Source organism: Entelurus aequoreus, linkage group LG19 (assembly GCF_033978785.1).
Source record: "Entelurus aequoreus isolate RoL-2023_Sb linkage group LG19, RoL_Eaeq_v1.1, whole genome shotgun sequence".
Taxonomy (NCBI): Eukaryota; Metazoa; Chordata; class Actinopteri; order Syngnathiformes; family Syngnathidae; genus Entelurus; species Entelurus aequoreus.
The window spans coordinates 7,402,799-7,424,499 of NC_084749.1; the positions used below are offsets into that span (position 1 = coordinate 7,402,799).

Consider the following 21,701-nt stretch of genomic DNA (forward strand, 5'->3'; position numbering starts at 1 on the left):
AACGGCTCGGGATCCCCGAGGATTTGCGAGGTTTAGGACGATCGTCCATTAGCCAGAGTCGGAAAAAGAAGCTCGCATTATTGCTCCCAGGATAAAAACCGCATGACGATAACTAAGTTTTCCTGCTCTGGTAGACACCGCCTGTTCCCGAGGATTCGCTCGCATGAAGGGTGTGGTCTGCGAAGGTACGTGTGACGGTCGGAAGGTGCTAACTTGACATTTTAGGGTCTAAAAATGCTCTCCCGTAAAGACATCAACGAGTGTGAGGTGTTCCCGGGGGTGTGCACAAACGGCCGCTGCGTGAACAGCCAGGGTTCTTTCCGCTGCGAGTGCGCCGAGGGTCTGACTTTGGACAGCACGGGACGAACCTGCGTTGGTAAGACCTTGGACATGACGTCAGAACGATGTTTTTTTGTACGTCTAAAGTTGATTATATTTCATGTTTCTGTGGTCAGACATGCGCAGCGAGCAGTGCTACATGAAGTGGCACGAGGACGAGTGCGGCGAGCCGCTGCCCGGGCGCTACCGAGTGGACATGTGCTGCTGCTCTGTGGGGGCCGCCTGGGGTGTGGACTGTGACGAGTGTCCCAAACCCACCTCGCCCGAGTACAGAGCCATCTGTCCCAGAGGACCAGGTTTTGCGAACAGGGACATTTTGACTGGCAGGCCTTTCTACAAAGGTAACATTTCATATTTCATATTTATGTTTGTATTGCTACAGTTGGTTCAGGTCCCGGACGACCCCCACTTATGTTAGGTACACCCCGTTCTAATAGCAGACGATCCCCACTTATTTTACACTCTTTTCAAATATCGGACAGACCCCACTTATGTTACACTCTTATCACTTATTTTGCACTCTTTTCACTTATTTTATTTTATTTTAGAATGTTTTCAAATATCGGACGACCCCCACTTATGTTAGACTCATTTCAAATCCCGGACGAGCCCCCACTTATATTACACTCTATTCAAATATTGAATGACCCGCACTTATGTTACACACTTTTCAATTATCGGACAACCCCCACTTATATTACACTATTTTCAAATATCGGACGACCCCACTTATGTTGCACTCTTTTCAAATCCCGGACGATCCCCACTTATCTTACACTGTTTTCAAATATCGGACAATCGCCAATTATGTTACACTCTTATCAAATATCAGACGATCCCCACTTATGTTATACTCTTTTCAAATTTCATACGAGCCCCCACTTATGTAACACTCTTTTCAAATATTGGACGACCCCCACTTATTTTACACTCTTTTCACTTATGTTACACTCTTGTCACTTATTCTACACTATTTTCACTTATGTTACACTCTTGTCACTTATTCTACACTATTTTCACTTATTCTACACTCTTTTCACTTATGTTACACTCTTTTCACTTATGTTACACTCTTTTCACTTATGTTGCACTCTTTTCACTTATTTTACACACTTTTCACTTATTTTACACACTTTTCAAATATCGGACGACCCCCACTTATGTTACACTCTTTTCAAATATCGAAAGACCCCCACTTTTGTTACACTCTTTTCAATTATCGGACAACCCCCACTTATGTTACACTATTTTCAAATCCCGGACGACCCCCACTTATTTTACACTCTTTTCACTTATGTTACACTCTTTTCACTTATTCTACACTATTTGCACTTATTTTACATTATTTTCACTTATGTTACACTGTTTTTTACTTATGTTACACTCTTTTCACTTATTTTGCACTCTTTTCACTTATGTTGCACTCTTTTCACTTATTTTACACTCTTTTCACTTAGTTTACACTCTTTTCAATTATCTGATGACCCCCACTTATGTTAGACTCGTTTCAAATCCCGGATGACCCCCCACTTATGTTACACTCTTTTCAAATATCGAACGACCCCACTTATTTTACACTCTTTTCAATTATCGGATGACCCCCACTTATGTTACACTCTTTTCAAATGTAATTTGAGCCCCCACTTATGCTACACTCTTTTCAAATATCGGACGACCCCCACTTATGTTAGACTCGTTTCAAATCCCGGACGAGCCCCCACTTATGTTACACTCTTTTCAAATATCGGATGACCCCCACTTATGTTAGACTCGTTTCAAATCCCGGACGAGCCCCCACTTATGTTACACTCTTTTCAAATATCGAACGACCCCACTTATTTTACACTCTTTTCAAATATCGGACGACCCCCACTTATGTTACGCTCCTTCACTTATTTTACTCTTTTCACTTATTTTACACTATTTTCACTTCTTTTATACTATATAAATTGATATACTGTAAATGACTTGTTCTTCACTTTCTCCACAGATGTGAATGAATGTAAGGTCTTCCAGAGTCTGTGCAGTCACGGAACGTGCCGGAACACCATCGGAAGTTTCAAGTGCCGCTGCAACGGAGGCTTTGCCCTGACGGCTGAGGAGAGAAACTGCACAGGTGTGGAGAGACATCAAACGAGGGCACGTGGACAAAAAATAAAACGGATTCTTTTGTTTTCTCCGTGTTTTGTGCGTCAGACATTGACGAGTGTCGCATCTCCCCGGACCTGTGCGGCCACGGCACCTGTGTCAACACGCCCGGCAGCTTCGAGTGCGAATGCTTCGAAGGCTACGAGAGCGGCTTCATGATGATGAAGAACTGCATGGGTAGGATTCTGCCACGCCATGGGGGTCCCACCGCCACCATGCGGCGCTGACTTTTCTCACTTTTTCAGATGTCGACGAGTGCGAGCGAAACCCCCTGCTGTGTCGCGGGGGCACCTGTCTCAACACGGAGGGCAGTTACGAGTGTGAATGCCCCCCCGGACACACGCTCAGTAGTGATGGGTCCGCTTGTGAAGGTGCGTCACACGTACACACACACGTTATTGATTAGGTACACCTGCACCAGACCAGTGTTTTTCAACCACTGTACCGCCAAAAATCACCAAAAAATTATTCCCCGGGCGCAGCCACCGCTGCTGCTCACTGCTCCCCTCACCTCCCAGGGGGGTGATCAATGGGATGGGTCAAATGCAGAGGACAAAATTCACCACACTTAGTGTGTGAGTGTGACAATCATTGGTACTTTAACTTCAATTTTAACTTTAAAGTAAAAATAAATAAAATGCTGGACGACAGCAAAAACTTACGGTGTCCACAAAGTACATCCGTGAGATACATTATAAATTATGCAACTTCACCTAATTATAGTTGCATTTTACTTCCACATACAAAGTCTCCAAGGCAGACGCGTATTAGAAAGTATCCAGTAACAAACGTGTCCGCATCCTTCAACTTACTATGTAATGAGCTTCACTTCATTATCTTGGCCACTACTCGTCACCGACAAAAACAATTACCTCTTTACTTCAATTTAAAGACAGCATAATAATAATAAATAGGTCAGCATTATTTATACCAACCATCGTTCTCTGTTTGACTCATTCCACACTACAAAATATTACAAATTCGAACTATGACTTGTGCTGATATTTGTATCGTAACAATATGGATATCAGCCAATTCTCAAGGCTCCAATGTCTGTATCGTTTCGGAAGTAAAAAAAAAAAAAAGTACTAAATATCAGCAAGTTTTGCCTTGAAACATAACTGGAGTTAGCTTAGCAGTTTTAAGCATATACAAATACCTTGTTAAAAAAATAACAAAACACTACAAAATAATAAAATTATGTGTGTTTCCTGCGGATATCGTACAGATCGGTTTTGTATCAATATTTTTATTTTCACAAAATCGCTTTTTTTTTTTATCGTAACATAAGTGAATAATGTTTGGTGTTTTTTGTTAGCCCACATGTATATAAACAAAAACTAATACATGCCTAATATTAATAATACTCAAATAGTATTATGAATTATTTTGTGGGGTTTTTTTTCATGAAGATGTATAAACATACTCTCTTAGGGTTAAGGGGTGGTGACGTTATTGCCTAATTGGCCATGACACATGTGCTTGTAATATGCATGTAATGATAATGTTGTGGCAGAGACACAAAGTGAAAAGAAAACATCCAAAAAAATGCTGCTTTTTTATTTAGTCATTTTGTGTTTTGTCACAAACAAACTTTTAGACCCCTGCTGCTCGGTGAGAAGAGCAAAACATAAAATAATCGCATTAAAACGTGATTTTTTTTTTGTTGGTAGTATTCTGTATACCTACTATGTACTGTATGTTAACAGTAGGGCTGCAACAACTAATCGATTAAATCGATTAAAATCGATTATAAAAATAGTTGCTGATTAATTTAGTCATTGATTCGTTGGATCTATGCTATGCGCATGCGCAGAGGCTTTTTAATTTTTTTTTATTTTTTTTTTAAATAAACCTTTATTTATAAACTGCAACATGTACAAACAGCTGAGAAACAATAATAAAAATAAGTATGGTGCCAGTATGCTGTTTTTTTTCAATAAAATACTGGAAAGGATAGAAATGTAGTTTGTCTCTTTTATCCGATTATTAATCGATTAATCGAAGTAATAATCGACAGATTAATCGATTATCAAATTAATCGTTAGTTGCAGCCCTAGTTAACAGTGTTATATACAAGAAGGTGGTGTTTTCTAACGTTGCACAATGGCAACCGTGCTTTTCAGATGTGAACGAGTGCCAGCTGAGCGACAACTTGTGTAAGCACGGTCAGTGTGTCAACATGCCAGGGACCTACCAGTGCTCCTGTGACACCGGCTACCAGGCCACGCCAGACCGACAAGGGTGTGTTGGTGAGTGCACGCCTTACCCGCCACTCATTCAAATCAGGTCCCACGCTGCCTGTATTGCAAAACTGATATATATTGATATACTTTTTATGTAAACAAGACCCCTAATTGATTTTGTGATTTGGTTTCCAATTAGTTGATATGTTAGAGGAAGTAACACAGTTATATAGTACAGTTTAGCCCAAGACAGATGACAGGTGAAACCACATAACTGAAACACAAACAACTAAATAGTATCACAACCCGGCGTGATGATAACTGACAGGTGAGCAGATAACTAGTTTCACCATAGCATGTGATGCACGATTTATGAACATCATATACTTTTGCACAATTCAACACGTTTGAAAAGGTTTAATTCAATTTAAAGCAAATGTAATTAATTTTTGTACTTAAACAAATTAATTGTATGTGTATATATATATATATATATATATATATATATATATATATATATATATATATATATATATATATATATATATATATATATATATATATACATATATATATATATATATATATATATATATATATATATATATATATATATATATATATATATATATATATATATATATATATATATATATATATATATATATATATATATATATATATATATATATATTTATATACATTAATATATATATATATTTATATATATATATTTGTATACATTAATATATATATATATATATATATATATATATATATATATATATATATATATATATATATATATATATATATATATATATATATATATATATATATATATATATATATATATATATATATATATATATATATATATATATATATATATATTTATATACATTAATATATACATATAATTGATTGAATTTCATTTAAAGCAAATTTTATAATATTTTGTACTGAAACAAATTGATCGGAAATACATTTATACATATATATATATATATATGTATATATATATATATATATATATATATATATATACATATATATATAGATATATATTTTTTTAATATATATACATATATATATATTTATATATATATTTTATTTTTTAATTTTTTATATATACACATATATATATATATTTATATATATATATATATATATTTATACATATATATATATGTATATATATATATATATATATATATATATATATATATATATATATATATATATATATATATATATATATATATATATATACATATATTTATATATATATATATATATTTTATTTTTTTATTTTTTATATATATATATATTTATATATATATATATTTATATATATATATTTATATATATATTTATATACAGTATATATATAAATATATATATATGTATGTATATGTGTATATATGTACATATGTATGTATATGTGTATATATGTACATATGTATGTATGTATATATGTGTATGTATGTATGTATGTATGTATGTATGTATATACGTGCATGTATGTGTATATAGGTATGTATATATGTATATATACATGCATATATGTGTATATATGTATGTATGTATGTATGTATATATACTGTACATGCATATATGTGTATATATGTATATGTATACATTTATGTATGTACTGTATATATATATATATATATATATATATATATATGTATATGTATATATATATATATATATATATATATATATATATATATATATATATATATATATATATATATATATATATATATATATATATATAAATATATATATATGTATATATATTTATATATATTTATATACACATTAATGCGTGTATATTTACATACATACATACACATATATACTAAAAATAACATTAAGGTAACAGATAAGCAAGTCTATGCTGCTTAGAGGACAGAAAAAAGGGACAAACTCTATGTGATTGTGAACATGAATGTTTTGGGTTAAACCTTCGAGAAATGTAGTAATACAGCATCAATTGCAAAAGTAACCCATTTGGAGAGTAACCTTTGATCAAAAGACAAATACCATGTACATTATTGATCTTCGACACTAGCTCTATTTGGATGGCCCGGTAATAATTAGTTTCCTCCAGATATCGACGAGTGCACCATCATGAACGGCGGCTGTGAGACCCACTGCACCAACTCTGAGGGGAGCTATGAGTGCAGCTGCAGCGAAGGCTACGCTCTCATGCCCGACCTCAGGACATGCTCAGGTGCGCCGCCTCCTCCTCCTCCTCACGCCCGTTCTTCGAAAAGGAAAGATTTCCGACGCCATTTTTTTTTTTTGCTCAGACATCGACGAGTGCGAGGAGACGCCGGACATCTGCGACGGAGGCCAGTGCACCAACATTCCCGGGGAATACCGCTGCCTGTGCTACGACGGCTTCATGGCCTCCATGGACATGAGGACCTGCATCGGTGAGAGGAACAAACTGGAAAAAATAAATAAAATGTCCGTCCATAACGTGTCTACTCCCATGCACAGATGTGAACGAGTGCGATTTGAACCCCAACATCTGTCTCCATGGCGACTGTGAGAACACCAAGGGCTCCTTCATCTGCCACTGTCAGCTGGGATACTTTGTCAAGAAGGGATCCACAGGGTGCACAGGTAACTCGCACTTTGTTTCTGTGAGAATCCTGCGGGTCACTGAAGCACACTGAAAAATGAAAGCATGCTGGGGCCATTTTGATATTTTACCTTTTCAAAACCAATGCAATATATATTGCATTCTTTGGGGCTCCCCTTAATTTTGGTGAATGTTAAAAGTCCCGGGGACCCAAAAGGGTCTCAGTCATTGAATTTTCAAAAATAAGTCATCTATTTATTGATTTTTACTTTCAACACCTAAATATCTATAGATTAATTTCGGTGGCCATACATTATTTTTTTAATTTTATTTTTTCTAAATTTCGGTGGCCATACACTATTTGAATTTTTTTTTTTTCGGTGACCATAATATTTTATTTATTTTTTTATTTTATTTTTTTAAGCCCTTTTCCAATTTTGGTGAATGTTAAAAGTCCCGGGGACCCAAAACGGCCTCAGTCATTGAATTTTCAAAAATAAGTCATCTATTTATTGATTTTTACTTTCAACACCTAAATATCTATACATTAATTTCGGTGGCCATACATCATTTTTTTATTTTTTTTATTTTTTTATTTCGGTGGCCATACATTATTTTAATTTATTTTTTTTCGGTGGCCATAATATTTTATATTTATTTATTTTTATTTTTTTAGGCCCTTTTTCAATTTTGGTGAATGTTAAAAGTCCCGGGGACCCAAAAGGGTCTCAGTCATTGAATTTTCAAAAATAAGTCATCTATTTATTGATTTTTACTTTCAACACCTAAATATCTATAGATTAATTTCGGTGGCCATACATTATTTTTTTAATTTTGTTTTTTTTTTATTTCGGTGGCCATACACTATTTTAATTTTTTTTTTCTTCGGTGACCATAATATTTTATATTTATTTATTTTTATTTTTTTAGGCCCTTTTCCAATTTTGGTGAATGTTAAAAGTCCCGGGGACCCAAAACGGTCTCAGTCATTGAATTTTCAAAAATAAGTCATCTATTTATTGATTTTTACTTTCAACACCTAAATATCTATACATTAATTTCGGGGGCCATACATTATTTTTTTTATTTTTTATTTTTTTTATTTCGGTGGCCATACATTATTTTCATTTTTTTTTTTTCGGTGGCCATAATATTTTATATTTATTTTTTTTAATTTTTTTAGGCCCTTTTTCAATTTTGGTGAATGTTAAAAGTCCCGGGGACCCAAAAGGGTCTCAGTCATTGAATTTTCAAAAATAAGTCATCTATTTATTGATTTTTACTTTCAACACCTAAATATCTATAGATTAATTTCGGTGGCCATACATTATTTTTTTAATTTTATTTTTTTTAAATTTCGGTGGTCATACACTATTTTAATTATTTTTTTTTCGGTGACCATAATATTTTATATTTATTTATTTTTATTTTTTTAGGCCCTTTTCCAGTTTTGGTGAATGTTAAAAGTCCCGGGGACCCAAAACGGTCTCAGTCATTGAATTTTCAAAAATAAGTCATCTATTTATTGATTTTTACTTTCAACACCTAAATATCTATACATTAATTTTGGTGGCCATACATTATTTTTATTTTATTTATTTTTTTTTATTTCGGTGGCCATACATTATTTTAATTTTTTTTTTTCCGGTGGCCATAATATTTTATATTTATTTATTTTTATTTTTTTAGGCCCTTTTTCAATTTTGGTGAATGTTAGAAGTCCCGGGGACCCAAAAGGGTCTCAGTCATTGAATTTTCAAAAGTAAGTCATGTATTTATTGGTTTTTACTTTCAACACCTAAATATATATAGATTAATATCGGTGGCCATAAATTTTGTATTTTTTAATTTTTTTAAATTTCGGTGGCCATAAATTTAAAAAAAAATTTATTTAAATTTTTTTTTAAGGCCCTTTTTCAATTTTAGTGAATTTTAAAGGTCCCTCGGACACAAAAGGGGCTCACTCATTAAAGTTTTAAAACTAAATATATATATTTTTTTATTATTTTTACTTTCAACACTTAAATATCTATAGATCAATTTCAGATCTATCTGTTGTCATAAATGTTTTTATTTTTTTAACGTTTTATGCCCTTTTTCAATGTTGATGAATGTTAAAGTGTCCCTATCAAAAGGGTCTCAGTAATTACAGTGTTAAATATAAGTTATTTATTATTATGTATTATTTATTATATTTTCCCCAACACTTAAATATCTATAGATTAACTTCAGATCCATCCATTGCCAAAACATTTGTGTTTTATGCCTGTTTTCTATTTTAGTGAATGTTAGAGGTCCCGGGGACTCAAAAGGGTCCCTATCATTAAAGTGTTAAAAAAATAAGTCATATAATATATATATATATATATATATATTTTTTTTTTAACTTTCAACACTTAAATATCTGTGGATTAACTTCAAATCCATCCGTTGTCATAACATTTTTGTTTTTATTTATTTATTTTTTGCTCTTTTTCAGTTTTGGTGAATGTTAGAGGTCCCGAGGACCCAAAACGGTCCCAATCGTTAAAATGGTAAAAATAAGTAATATATTAATATACTTTTCATATATATATTTATAATTTTTTCATCAATTGTTTTGATTCAATCAATTATTTAAATATATATATATATATTTTTAATATGTTTTTAGGCCATCTCCATGCAACCAAAAGCCGCTTTTCTAACCTGTAACCTAAAAAGTTTCATTGATATTATTTTACCAAATAATACATTGCAAGAATCGGTTTGAATCGATTCTGAATCGAATCGTTACCCCAGGAATCGTTACTCCAATCCAGTCGTCAGGTGCCCCAAGATCCACACCCCCCAGGAGACACTTTTTAGTCTTTGTTTACAATAAGTATTGCCCTTCGTCATCACTTAAATCTCATTTTATTCATCAGTAATTCTTACATTTGCAGATATTGACGAGTGTGAGGTCGGCGCTCATAACTGCGACATGCACGCCGCCTGCATCAACGTCCCCGGGAGCTTCAAGTGTCGCTGTCGGGACGGCTGGCTGGGAGACGGCATCAAGTGTGTGGGTGAGTATGCTGGAATTGTGGGTCGTGAGTTCAAACCCCGGCCCAGTCGTACCAAAGACTATTAAAAATGGGAGCCATTACCTCCCTGCTTGGCACTCAGCATCAAGGGTTGGAATTGGGGGGGTTAAATCACCAAAGATGATTCCCGGGCGCGGCCACCGCTGCTGCTCACTGCTCCCCTCACCTCCCAGGGGGTGATCAAGGGTGATGGGTCAAATGTGTGACAATCATTGGTACTTTAACTTGAACTTAATTATCCCTTTTATGGACTGAAGGTAACTTTGTGTGTGTGTGTGTGTGTGTGTGTGTGTGTGTGTGTGTGTGTGTGTGTGTGTGTGTGTGTGTGTGTGTGTGTGTGTGTGTGTGTGTGTGTGTGTGTGTGTGTGTGTGTGTAGACCAGGACGAGTGCGCCGCGGAGGACCACAACTGCAACCTCAATGCGGACTGCGTGAACACGCCGGGATCCTACAGGTGCGCCTGCAAGGAGGGCTTCAATGGGGACGGCTTTTCTTGCTCAGGTGAGACCCTTTTTTTTTTTTTTTTACATGATGACATCATCGTCGAATTTGCATAATTGGCCAGGACGCATGTGCACGTAATGGCCGTTGTGGGACACAGGAAGTTGGGGAGTGAGTCACAAAAAAAAAGCGCACAAGCGAATATGTGGCGGGTCGAATGGGACAAAATAAGATAAATAGATATGTATTTATATAATTACTTTAAAGTTTCATGAATTCATAATATTTGAAATTAAATACATAAATGTTTTAAAAGGGTTATTAATTTATTTAATGTAAAAGTACAATTATTTAATACATGATTTAAATATTTAAATTATTTTAATAAATGATTTAAATGTTTTAATTATTTAATAAATCATTTAAATATGTTAATTATTTACTAAATTATTTAAATATTTTAATTATTTACTAAATTATTTAAATATTTTAATTATTTGATTAATTATTTAAATATTTTAATTATTTATTAATTAAATAATCATTAGTAATAATTAGTACTTGAACCTATGTGTCAGCGCTCCATAAATGTATTTAATTTAATTTAATTTAATTTAACTTAAAAGGGTTATTAATTTAATTTTAATTTAATTTAATTTAAAATGTTTATTAATTTATTCAATGTAAAAGTACAATTATTTATTACATTATTTAATTATTTTAATAAATTATTTAAATATTTTAATTATTTATTAATTATATAATAATTAGTACATGAAACTGTGTCAGTGCTCCAAGAATTTATTTAATTGAATTTAATTTAAAAGGGTTATTAATTTATTTAATGTAAAAGTACAATTATTTAATAAATTATTTAAATATTTTAATTATTTTAATACATTATTTAAATATTTGGGTTATTCATTAATTAAATAATAATTAGTACATGAACATATGTGTCATTGCTCCATGAATTTATTCATCCGGCAAACCCGCCCGGCAAAGTCAGTGGGCGGGGCTAAAACCAAACTAGTCCAGTGATTGGTCGGAAGTCTGGAACTTTGGGAGGGGTTGCTGGTAGAGACCTTGCTGACCCACAGCATGTAGAAGTTAAATTATATAATATTATTTCCACACGTTCGACCACGACCACTCCGCTTCTCTGGCAGAAGTGGTAACCAATCAGGTGTTAGGACCCGCCCACGGCCTCTGACAGCTGAGCGTGATTGATAAAATAAATTCATGACATGTTTGTGAAACAAAAATAAATAACTGTTAAAATGATGACATAAACACTTTAATTGATAAATAATTATTCTGCAACATAATAAAATTGGGACATCATGGAATAAATAATAAAGTCAATTATTATTATAGAATATTGAAAAAAATAATTAATTAAATGTACTTTTACATTAAATACATTAATGACACATTTAATGTATATATTTAATTCAAATTATGATTAATTATGACATTATTAAAAAAATAAAATAATTATATATATATATATATATATATATATATATATATATATATATATATATATATATATATATATATATATATATATATATATATATACATACATTTTCTACCGTTTGTCCCTCTCTGGGTTGCGGGGGTGGAGCCTATAAATATATAATTCATTGATAAAATTGGGTGAAATAAATAATAAATTAAATTGTTAAAATATTGAAAACATTTATTAATTAAATGTACATATATATATATTTTTTTTTTAAAATAATTTCATAATTAAATATAAGTTTAATGAAATATGAAGATTAAATGTGCCATTAATATAGTTAATGTAAAAATACATTATATAGTATATATGCATGTATATATGTAATTATATGTATGTATATACATGTGTGTATATGTACTGTATATATATATATATATATATATATATATATATATATATATATATATATATATATAGTATATAAAATAAATAATATATACATATAATCAAAACTTAAAACAAACAAGTGACATATTTCATATATATATGTGTGTGTGTATATACAATTTTAAATATATATACAGTATTGTATACTGTATATACATATATATGAGTATATATGTATGTATGTATGTATCTATATCTATATATAATATATATATATATATAAATATGTATATATAAAATATAGATATAGATATATAAAATGAATTATTCTACAGAATAATAAAATTGGGGTATCATAAAATAGATAATGATAATTTCATAATTAAATATAACATTAATTAAATGTATAGATCAAATGTATCAATAATATAGTTAATGTAAAAGTACATTATACAAGTGTATATATTTATGTAAATATGTAAATGTATATATATATGTGTGTATATGTATATATGTGTATACATGTATACATATATCTATATATATTATATAATATATATATATATATATATACATATGATCAAAACTTAAAACAAAAAAGTGAAAGAACATATATATGTACAGTATATATACATGTATATATACATGTATATATTGGATATATACATATATACGGTATGTATTTACATATATATATATATGTGTATATATATATATATAAATAAAGGGGGAGGGGCCTCCCTACGACATCACCCGCTGCTCGTTGAGAAGAGCGATACCTGCTTTCATGTCAGTGGATGTCCTGGTAGTCGGGATACCATCCGACTCTCGTACCAGTTCCTTTAGTGAGCGTGACGATGTCTCCTTCCTTCGCCCTCAGACATGGACGAGTGCGCCGACAACGTCAACTTGTGCGAGAACGGCCAGTGTCTCAACGCCCCGGGCGGTTACCGCTGCGAGTGCGAGATGGGATTCACCCCCACCGAGGACAGCAAGGCCTGTCAAGGTGTGCGCTTCCACCCCCGTCTCCCCCGGGAACACCTTCTCCAGCTAACGGTCTCCTCTCTCCCGCCGCAGACATCGACGAGTGTAACTTCCAGAACATCTGCGTCTTCGGAACGTGCCAGAACCTTCCCGGCATGTTCCGCTGCGTGTGCGACGACGGCTACGAACTGGACCGCAGCGGAGGAAACTGCACAGGTGACGTTGTCATCTACAATTAAAGTGTGTCTAAGTCTGAGTGTGACGGTGGGGTGTGCACCGCAGACATCAACGAGTGCGCCGACCCCGTCAACTGCATCAACGGGCTGTGCGTCAACACGCCGGGGAGCTACTTGTGCAACTGCCCCGCCGACTTTGAGCTCAACCCCACTGGCGTCGGCTGCGTAGGTGAGTCAGTCCCCTTCTAAGGAGAGAAATACCAGAGATTCCTACTTAGAGTTCTAGGAACAGGACCAGAGGACCTCTAAAAGTATCATTGACAACTCGGGATCTTATTGGAAAAATGTTGCCCTTAGTCGACAATCAGTCGAATCTGTGGTATCGTTTTTTGGTTTTTTAGACCCCAGCTAGTAGAGATGGGTCCCCACAAATTGATGGTGATTTAATGTAGTGATACACACTGGCCACTAGGTGTCAGTATCCATGTCTGTTGCTGTGAAGCAGGCTGGCCTACACATAAGGGGAGGATGGATCCATCTGTATATTACGGAGCCCCTAAAGGGACATGGGGGGGGGGGGGGATTATATATATATTTTTTTTAGACATGTATCTCGTGCGCATGAGAAACTTTTTATAAAGTTCTAAAAAAAAAAAAAAAATTATAATTTTTTTATTTTTTTTAGACATGTATCTCGTGCGCACGAGAAACTTTTTATAAAGTTATAGAAAAAAAAAATTTGTAATTTTTTTTAGTTATTTTTTTTAGACATGTATCTCGAGATACATGTCTAACAAAAAAAAAATTATTAATTTAAAAAACTTTTTTTTTTATAACTTTATTAAAAGTTTCTTGGCGCACGAGAAGTCTAAAAAAAAATTTTAATAAAAAAATTGTAAACATTTTTTCTTTCCCCATGTCCCTTAGTATATCCCTTAGGGGTGTAAAAAAAATTGATAATTTTTTTTTTTTTTTTTTTTTTTAGACATGTATCTCGTGCGCACAAGGAACTTTTTATAAAGTTATAAAAAACATTTAAAAAATTTTGTAATTTTTTTTTTTTTTTTTTAGACATTTATCTCGTGCGCACGAGAAACTTTTTATAGTTATAGAAATTTTTTTTTAAAAAGAATAATTTATTTATTTATTTTTAGACATGTATCTCGTGCGCACGAGAAACTTTTTATAGTTATAGAAATTTTTTTTTTTAAATAATTTTTTTTTTTTTTAAAACATGTATCTCGTGCGCACGAGAAACGTTTTATAAAGTTACAACAATTTTTTTTTAAATTATAATTTAAAAAAATAAAAAATTATAGACATGTATCTCGAGATATTTTCTCGTGCGCACGAGATACATGTCTAAAAAAAAAAAAAAAAATTTAAATTTTTTTTTATAACTTTATTATTTAAGAAGTCTAAAAAATAAAAATAAAAAAAATAAAAATCATAAAACATTTTTTTTCCCCCATGTCTCTTTAGGGGCTCTGTAGTATATCCCTTAGGGGTGTAAAAAAAATTTGATTTTCAGATTGATCAAAATTCTTATTTGTAACGATTCTTAATCGATTAATCAAAAATCGACTTTCAAAAAAAAAAAAAAAATCAATATGTCCTGTCCAGCCACCTAGGCAAATCATATTTTTGATGTAGATGATAGGTAATCATATTTGATGTACATATTTATTTAGAAAAAAAAAAGTGTTGGATACTTCTCTTGTTGCCTTATTTATTAAATGTTTGGGTAGAATTTTATCAAACAAAACCAGTTTTATTTTCAGTAATATAGAAATTAATTAGAATTATTTATTTTTTGGGGGAATGTAGTTAATCATAGAACTGGCACCCAGTGTTATTAAAAAAAAAGTATTGATTTTGAATCGAGAATTGTTTTGAATTTACAATAAATTATATTAAAACAAATAATGGCACATTTAATGTACATATTTAATTCAAATTACAATTATTAAAAATAAAAAATAAAAATAAAAAATATATATATACAATAATATGTCCATCCTTACATTTCTGCCTACCGAGAGTTCTAGGAACAGGACCAGAGGACCTCTAAAATTGACAACTCTGGATGGGCTGATCGATCTGCCACCGATCAGTATCGGACCATTTCTGTGGGAGATGTTGCCTATAGTTGACGATTAGTCGAATCTATGGTATCGTTTTTTTAGTTTTTTGGACCCCAGCTAATAGAGATGGGTCCCCACTAATAGATGGTGATTTAATGTAGTGATACACACTGGCCACTAGGTGTCAGTATCCATGTCTGTTGCTGTGAAGCAGCCTGGCCTACACATAAGGGGAGGACGGATCCATCTGTATATTACGGAGCTCCTAAAGGGACATGGGGGGGGGGTAAAAAAATTATAATTTTTTTTTTTAGACATGTATCTCGTGCGCAGGAGAAACTTTTTATAAAGTTATTAAAAAAAAAAAAAAAAAATGTTTTAAATTTTTTTTAGACATGTATCTTGCGCACGAGAAACTTTTTATAAAGTTATAGAAAAAAAAAGTGTAATTTTTTTTTAGTTATTTTTTTTAGACATGTATCTCGAGATAGTTTCTCGTGCGCACGAGATACATGTCTAAAAAAAAAAAAAAATTATTAATTAAATTTTTTTTTTTTTTAGAACTTTATTAAAAGTTTCTTGTGCACACGAGAAGTCTAAAAAAAAAATTAAATAAAAAAATTATAAAAAATTTTTTTTCCCCATGTCCCTTAGTATATCCCTTAGGGGTGTAAAAAAAATTGATAATTTTTTTTTTTTTTTTTTTTTTAGACATGTATCTTGTGCGCACGAGAAACTTTTTATAAAGTTATAAAAAAAAATTAAAAAAATGTATAATTTTTTTTTTTTAGACATGTATCTCGTGCGCACAAGAAACTTTTTATAGTTATAGAAAAAAAATATATATAATTATTTTTTTTTTTTTTTTTATGACATATATCTCGTGCGCACAAGAAACTTTTAATAGTTATAGAAAAAAAAAATATATATATATATATATATATATATATATTTTTTTTTTAAAACATGTATCTCGTGCGCATGAGAAACTTTTTATAAGGCTATAAAAAAAAATGTTTTAAATTATAATTTAAAAAAAAATTTTTTTTAGACATGTATCTCGAGATATTTTCTCGTGCGCACGAGATACATGTCTAAAAAAAAATGTGTAATTTTTTTTATTTATTTTTTTATAACTTTATTAAAAGTTTCTTGTGCGCACGAGAAGTCTAAAAAAAAAATGTAATAAAAACATTATAAACATTTTTTTCCCCCCATGTCCCTTAGTATATCTCTTAGGGGTGTAAAAAAAAATTTTTATTTATTTATTTTATTTTTTTTAGACATGTATCTCGTGCGCTCAAGAAACTTTTTATAAAGTTCTAAAAAAAAATTAAAAAAAATGTATACATTTTTTTTTTTTAGACATGTATCTCGTGCACATGAGAAACTTTTTATGGTTATAGAAAAAAAATATATATAATTTTTTTTTTTTTTAAAGACATATATCTCGGGCGCACGAGAAACTTTTTATAGATATAGAAAAAAAATTTAAAAAAAGAATTTTTTTTTTTTTTTTTGAACATGTATCTCGTGCGCACGAGAAACTTTTTATAAGGTTATAAAAAAAAATTGAAAAAATTATAATAAAAAAAAAAAAATTTTTTAGACATGTATCTCGAGATATTTTCTTGTGCGCACGAGATACATGTCTAAAAAAAAAATTAGTATTTTTTTTTATAACTTTATTAAAAGTTTCTCGTGCGCACAAGCAGTCTAAAAAAAAAAATTTAATAAAAAAAAATATAAAACATTTTTTTTTCCCCATGTCCCTTTAGGGGCTCTGTAGTATATCCCTTAAGGGGGGGGGGGGATTGATTTTCAGATTGATCAAAATTCATATTTGTAACATTTCTTAATCGATTAATCAAAAATCAACTTAAGAAAATAAATAAAAATGCAAGATGATGATCATGTCTGCTGTACAGATTTATTTAGAAAAAAGAAGTGTTGGATACTTCTCTTGTTGCCTTATTTATTAAATGTTTGGGTAGAATTTTATCAAACAAAACCAGTTTTATTTTCAGTAATATAGAAATTAATTAGAGCTGTTTATCTATTTTTTGGGGGAATGTAGTTAATCATAGAACTGGCACCCAGTGTTATTAAAAAAAAAGTATTGATTTTGAATCGAGAATTGTTTTGAATTTAGAATAAATTATATTAAAACAAATAATGGCACATTTAATGTGCATATTTAATTCAAATTATAATTATTAAAAATAAAAAATTGCTGTACAGATTTATTTAGAAAAAAAGATGTGTTGGATACTTCTCTTATTGCCTTATTTTTATTTGACTTTATTAAATGTTTGGGTAGAATTTTATCAAACAAAACCAGTTTTATTTTCAGTAATATAGAAATTAATCAGAGCTGTGTATCTATTTTTTGGAGGAATGTAGTTAATCATGAACAAATTTGGAGGTGTTGAAATCGCCATGTCAAATCACTAATGCTAATAATAGCATGTGTATGGGGAAATCCAATTTAGGTTAGCATCAAGCTAACTAAAAATAGCAGCGTTTTTTACCGACTGAATGAACGTGTCCCACTCAGATACTCGGGTGGGGAACTGCTTCCTGGACATCCTGGCACGCGGCGACGGCGGAATCTCCTGCAGCGCCGAGATCGGCGTGGGCGTGACCCGAGCGTCGTGCTGCTGCTCTTTGGGAGGAGCCTGGGGGAACCCCTGTGAACTGTGCCCCGCCCCCAACTCAAGTAAGCACCACCCCGACCTGTTCTAGAACATTTGGAATAGACGGTGCCTGGTTTCTGCATGTTTTGTCACCAATATTGTTGAAACCTGAGTTTCATCGACTTTAAGTCAGGGTTTAGGGCAAACTGAAGGTCCGGGGACCAGATCTGGCCCGCCACGTCATTTTATTTGGCCCCCAAAAGCCTGGAAATACTATATTTTGTCTTACTAAATATACTCTTTCTTTTCATTTTGACAGAAAAAAAATACATGTACTCTATGCAATTGCCTCATTTTTAAACTTAAATATCTAATTAATGCAACAAATACATACTTAAAAAAAATATTAATAATTATGTTTTATGCTCTTTTTCAATGTTGGTGAATGTTAAATGTCCAAATGACCAAAAAGGGTATGAGTCATTAATTAAAATGTTAAATATAAGTCATATATTAATATTTTAACTTCACTTTAAACACTTAAATATCTAAATATCTACTTCTGATTCATCCGTTGCCATAACTTCTATATTTTTTTAACGTTTTATGCCCTTTTTTCTCCAAAGAAAACCATGGTTTTTTTTACGGCTAAAACACAAATAATTCAATTTGTTTCCTAAAATTCCATCCATCCATTTTCTACAGCTTGTTCCTCTCAGCTGCACATTTTTCAAAATGGAATCTTTCATGTCAAGGAATTGGAGCTTTAAAATAAGTAAATTATTCATAACAACATTGCTTTTGATTCATTGTTATTTTTTGAACAATGACAGTATAAAAAAAAATCAGACTAAAAGTGTTAAAAAATTAGTCATTATTCCAATTTTTTTTTGTAATAGTATTTTTAAAATGTGTCTCAGGCTGTGTCTGTCTCGATACCAGAATTTCAGTTATAGAACACATTATGCAACTGTTTATTTATTTTTTAATTTTTTTAAAGACCATACATGAGTTTTTGAAGGCTATTTGATCATTAAAAAAACATAGATGATTTAAATAAAATATAAACATTTATTAGAAATGATTAAAAAAAAAAAAAAAAAAAAAAGAGGAAATACATGAGTTTTTAAAAGGCTGTTTGAAATAAATATATACATTTTATCCAAAACTAATACAATAGATAATAATAATAATAATAATAATAATAATAATAATAATAATAATGAATAATACTACTAATAATAAATCAAAAATAATTAATTAATTTAAATAAATACATACATTTGATCCAAAACTAATACAATAGATAATAATAATAATAATAATAATAATAATAATAATAATAATAATAATAATAATAATAAAAACTATTACTACTAATAATAAATCAAAAATAATTAATTGATTTAAATAAATACATACATTTTATCCAAAACTAATACAATAGATAATAATAATAATAATAATAATAATGAATAATACTACTAATAATAAATAAAAAATAATTCATTAATTTAAATAAATACATAAATAAATTTTATCCAAAACTAATACAATAGATAATAATAATAATAATAATAATAATAATAATAATAATAATAATAATAATAATAATAAATACTATTACTACTAATAATAAATCAAAAATAATTAATTGATTTAAATAAATACATACATTTTATCCAAAACTAATACAATAGATAATAATAATAATAATAATAATAATAATAATAATAATAATAATAATAATAATAATAATAATAATAATAAATAATACTACTGCTAATAATAAATCAGAAATAATTCATTAATTTAAATAAATACATACATTTTATGCAAAACTAATACAATAAATAATAATAATAATAATAATAATAAATAATATTACTACTAATAATAAATCAAAAATAATTCATGAATTTAAATACTGTAACAAAATTTAAAGCCTTTTTGTTGATCAAGATAAAGTTCCATATTCCAGGAGTAAAGATGTATAATGTACTCCATGCAATCCCCTCATTTTTTAACTTAAATATCTAATAATGCAATAAATATATTATCATACATATTAAATCTTGTTTTTGTCAATATAGAAATATGTTTTATCTGCTTGACTTCTGATTTCAAAGCAGGCTACCCATTAAATTGTACACTGTAAAAATGACGACATATTGTTCGGTAATATCGTGAAATTTAATGTGTTTTTACAGCATTAAATTGATTAAACGTTGTCAAAAAAATCATTAACATTACCTGGTCGTTACAGCCTATTATTTGCGCACTATTGACGAGTGATGTACCGAAAACTTGAACACCAAAATACTTTGATCACTGAAAACCGCGCTACGGAAACCGGATGTAAACAAAACACACGCCATTGTCTGGAGAGTTGTCAGCATGTCTGTGATGTGGACGTGATTTGGCGAAGTTGGTAGAGTGGCTGTGCCAGCAATCGGAGTGTTGCTGGTTACTGGGGTTCAATCCCCACCTTCTACCTTCCTAGTCACGTCCGTTGTGTCCTTGGGCAAGACACTTCACCCTTTGCCTCTGATGGCTGCTGGTTAGCGCCTTGCATGGCAGCTCCCGCCATCAGTGTGTGAATGTGTGTGTGAATGGGTGAATGTGGAAATAGTGTCAAAGCGCTTTGAGTACCTTGAAGGTAGAAAAGCGCTATACAAGTATAACCCATTTATCATTTATTTATCAAAAAGCATGCTGTTTCAACGTTTAGTAGAATATTGGTTGGGAAATGACCACATTTCAACATCACAACCCGACATTGATTAAACGTCAGTAACAAGCATGTTACGATTGAGTTGCTCAAAGTCAGGACCTCATTCAACAAGTTCTCAACGTTGCTTCAACGTCTTGTGCCTGCTGGGTTGTACCTTCTCTCCCCCTTTGGTTGGTTGCACTTCTTGAGGACCTGGGACAGGTGGACAGGTTTTATCTAGCGATGTGTAGGACCCGTTATCAAACTGGAATACCTCTACCGCGTACACTTTTAAATCACAGATATTCTTCAAGTGATCGAATACCTACGGGCCTTTCTTTGTCGTTCACAGCCGAGTATAGGACCCTTTGTCCTGGAGGAGAGGGCTTCAGACCCAACCCCATCACCGTCATCCTGGAAGGTGAGCCACAAACCCACACCTACATATCCACGCTTAGCCTGACGTTGGATTG

At 31.2% G+C, this 21,701-nt stretch overlaps 1 protein-coding gene across 1 annotated transcript in view; it reads left to right on the forward strand.

Annotated features, from left to right (window-relative positions):
• LOC133635049 (fibrillin-2-like) overlaps positions 1–21,701 on the forward strand; it is a 209,583-nt gene that overhangs the window by 136,945 nt on the left and 50,937 nt on the right. Inside the window, exons 22-38 of the mRNA XM_062027781.1 lie at positions 135–185; positions 251–376; positions 456–680; positions 2,330–2,455; positions 2,536–2,664; positions 2,733–2,858; positions 4,614–4,739; positions 6,793–6,915; positions 6,995–7,120; positions 7,188–7,313; positions 10,197–10,319; positions 10,715–10,837; positions 13,516–13,641; positions 13,713–13,835; positions 13,902–14,024; positions 18,437–18,598; positions 21,581–21,649. Coding sequence (XP_061883765.1) covers positions 135–185; positions 251–376; positions 456–680; positions 2,330–2,455; positions 2,536–2,664; positions 2,733–2,858; positions 4,614–4,739; positions 6,793–6,915; positions 6,995–7,120; positions 7,188–7,313; positions 10,197–10,319; positions 10,715–10,837; positions 13,516–13,641; positions 13,713–13,835; positions 13,902–14,024; positions 18,437–18,598; positions 21,581–21,649 — 2,133 coding nt within the window. The remainder of the gene's footprint in view (positions 1–134; positions 186–250; positions 377–455; positions 681–2,329; positions 2,456–2,535; positions 2,665–2,732; positions 2,859–4,613; positions 4,740–6,792; positions 6,916–6,994; positions 7,121–7,187; positions 7,314–10,196; positions 10,320–10,714; positions 10,838–13,515; positions 13,642–13,712; positions 13,836–13,901; positions 14,025–18,436; positions 18,599–21,580; positions 21,650–21,701) is intronic.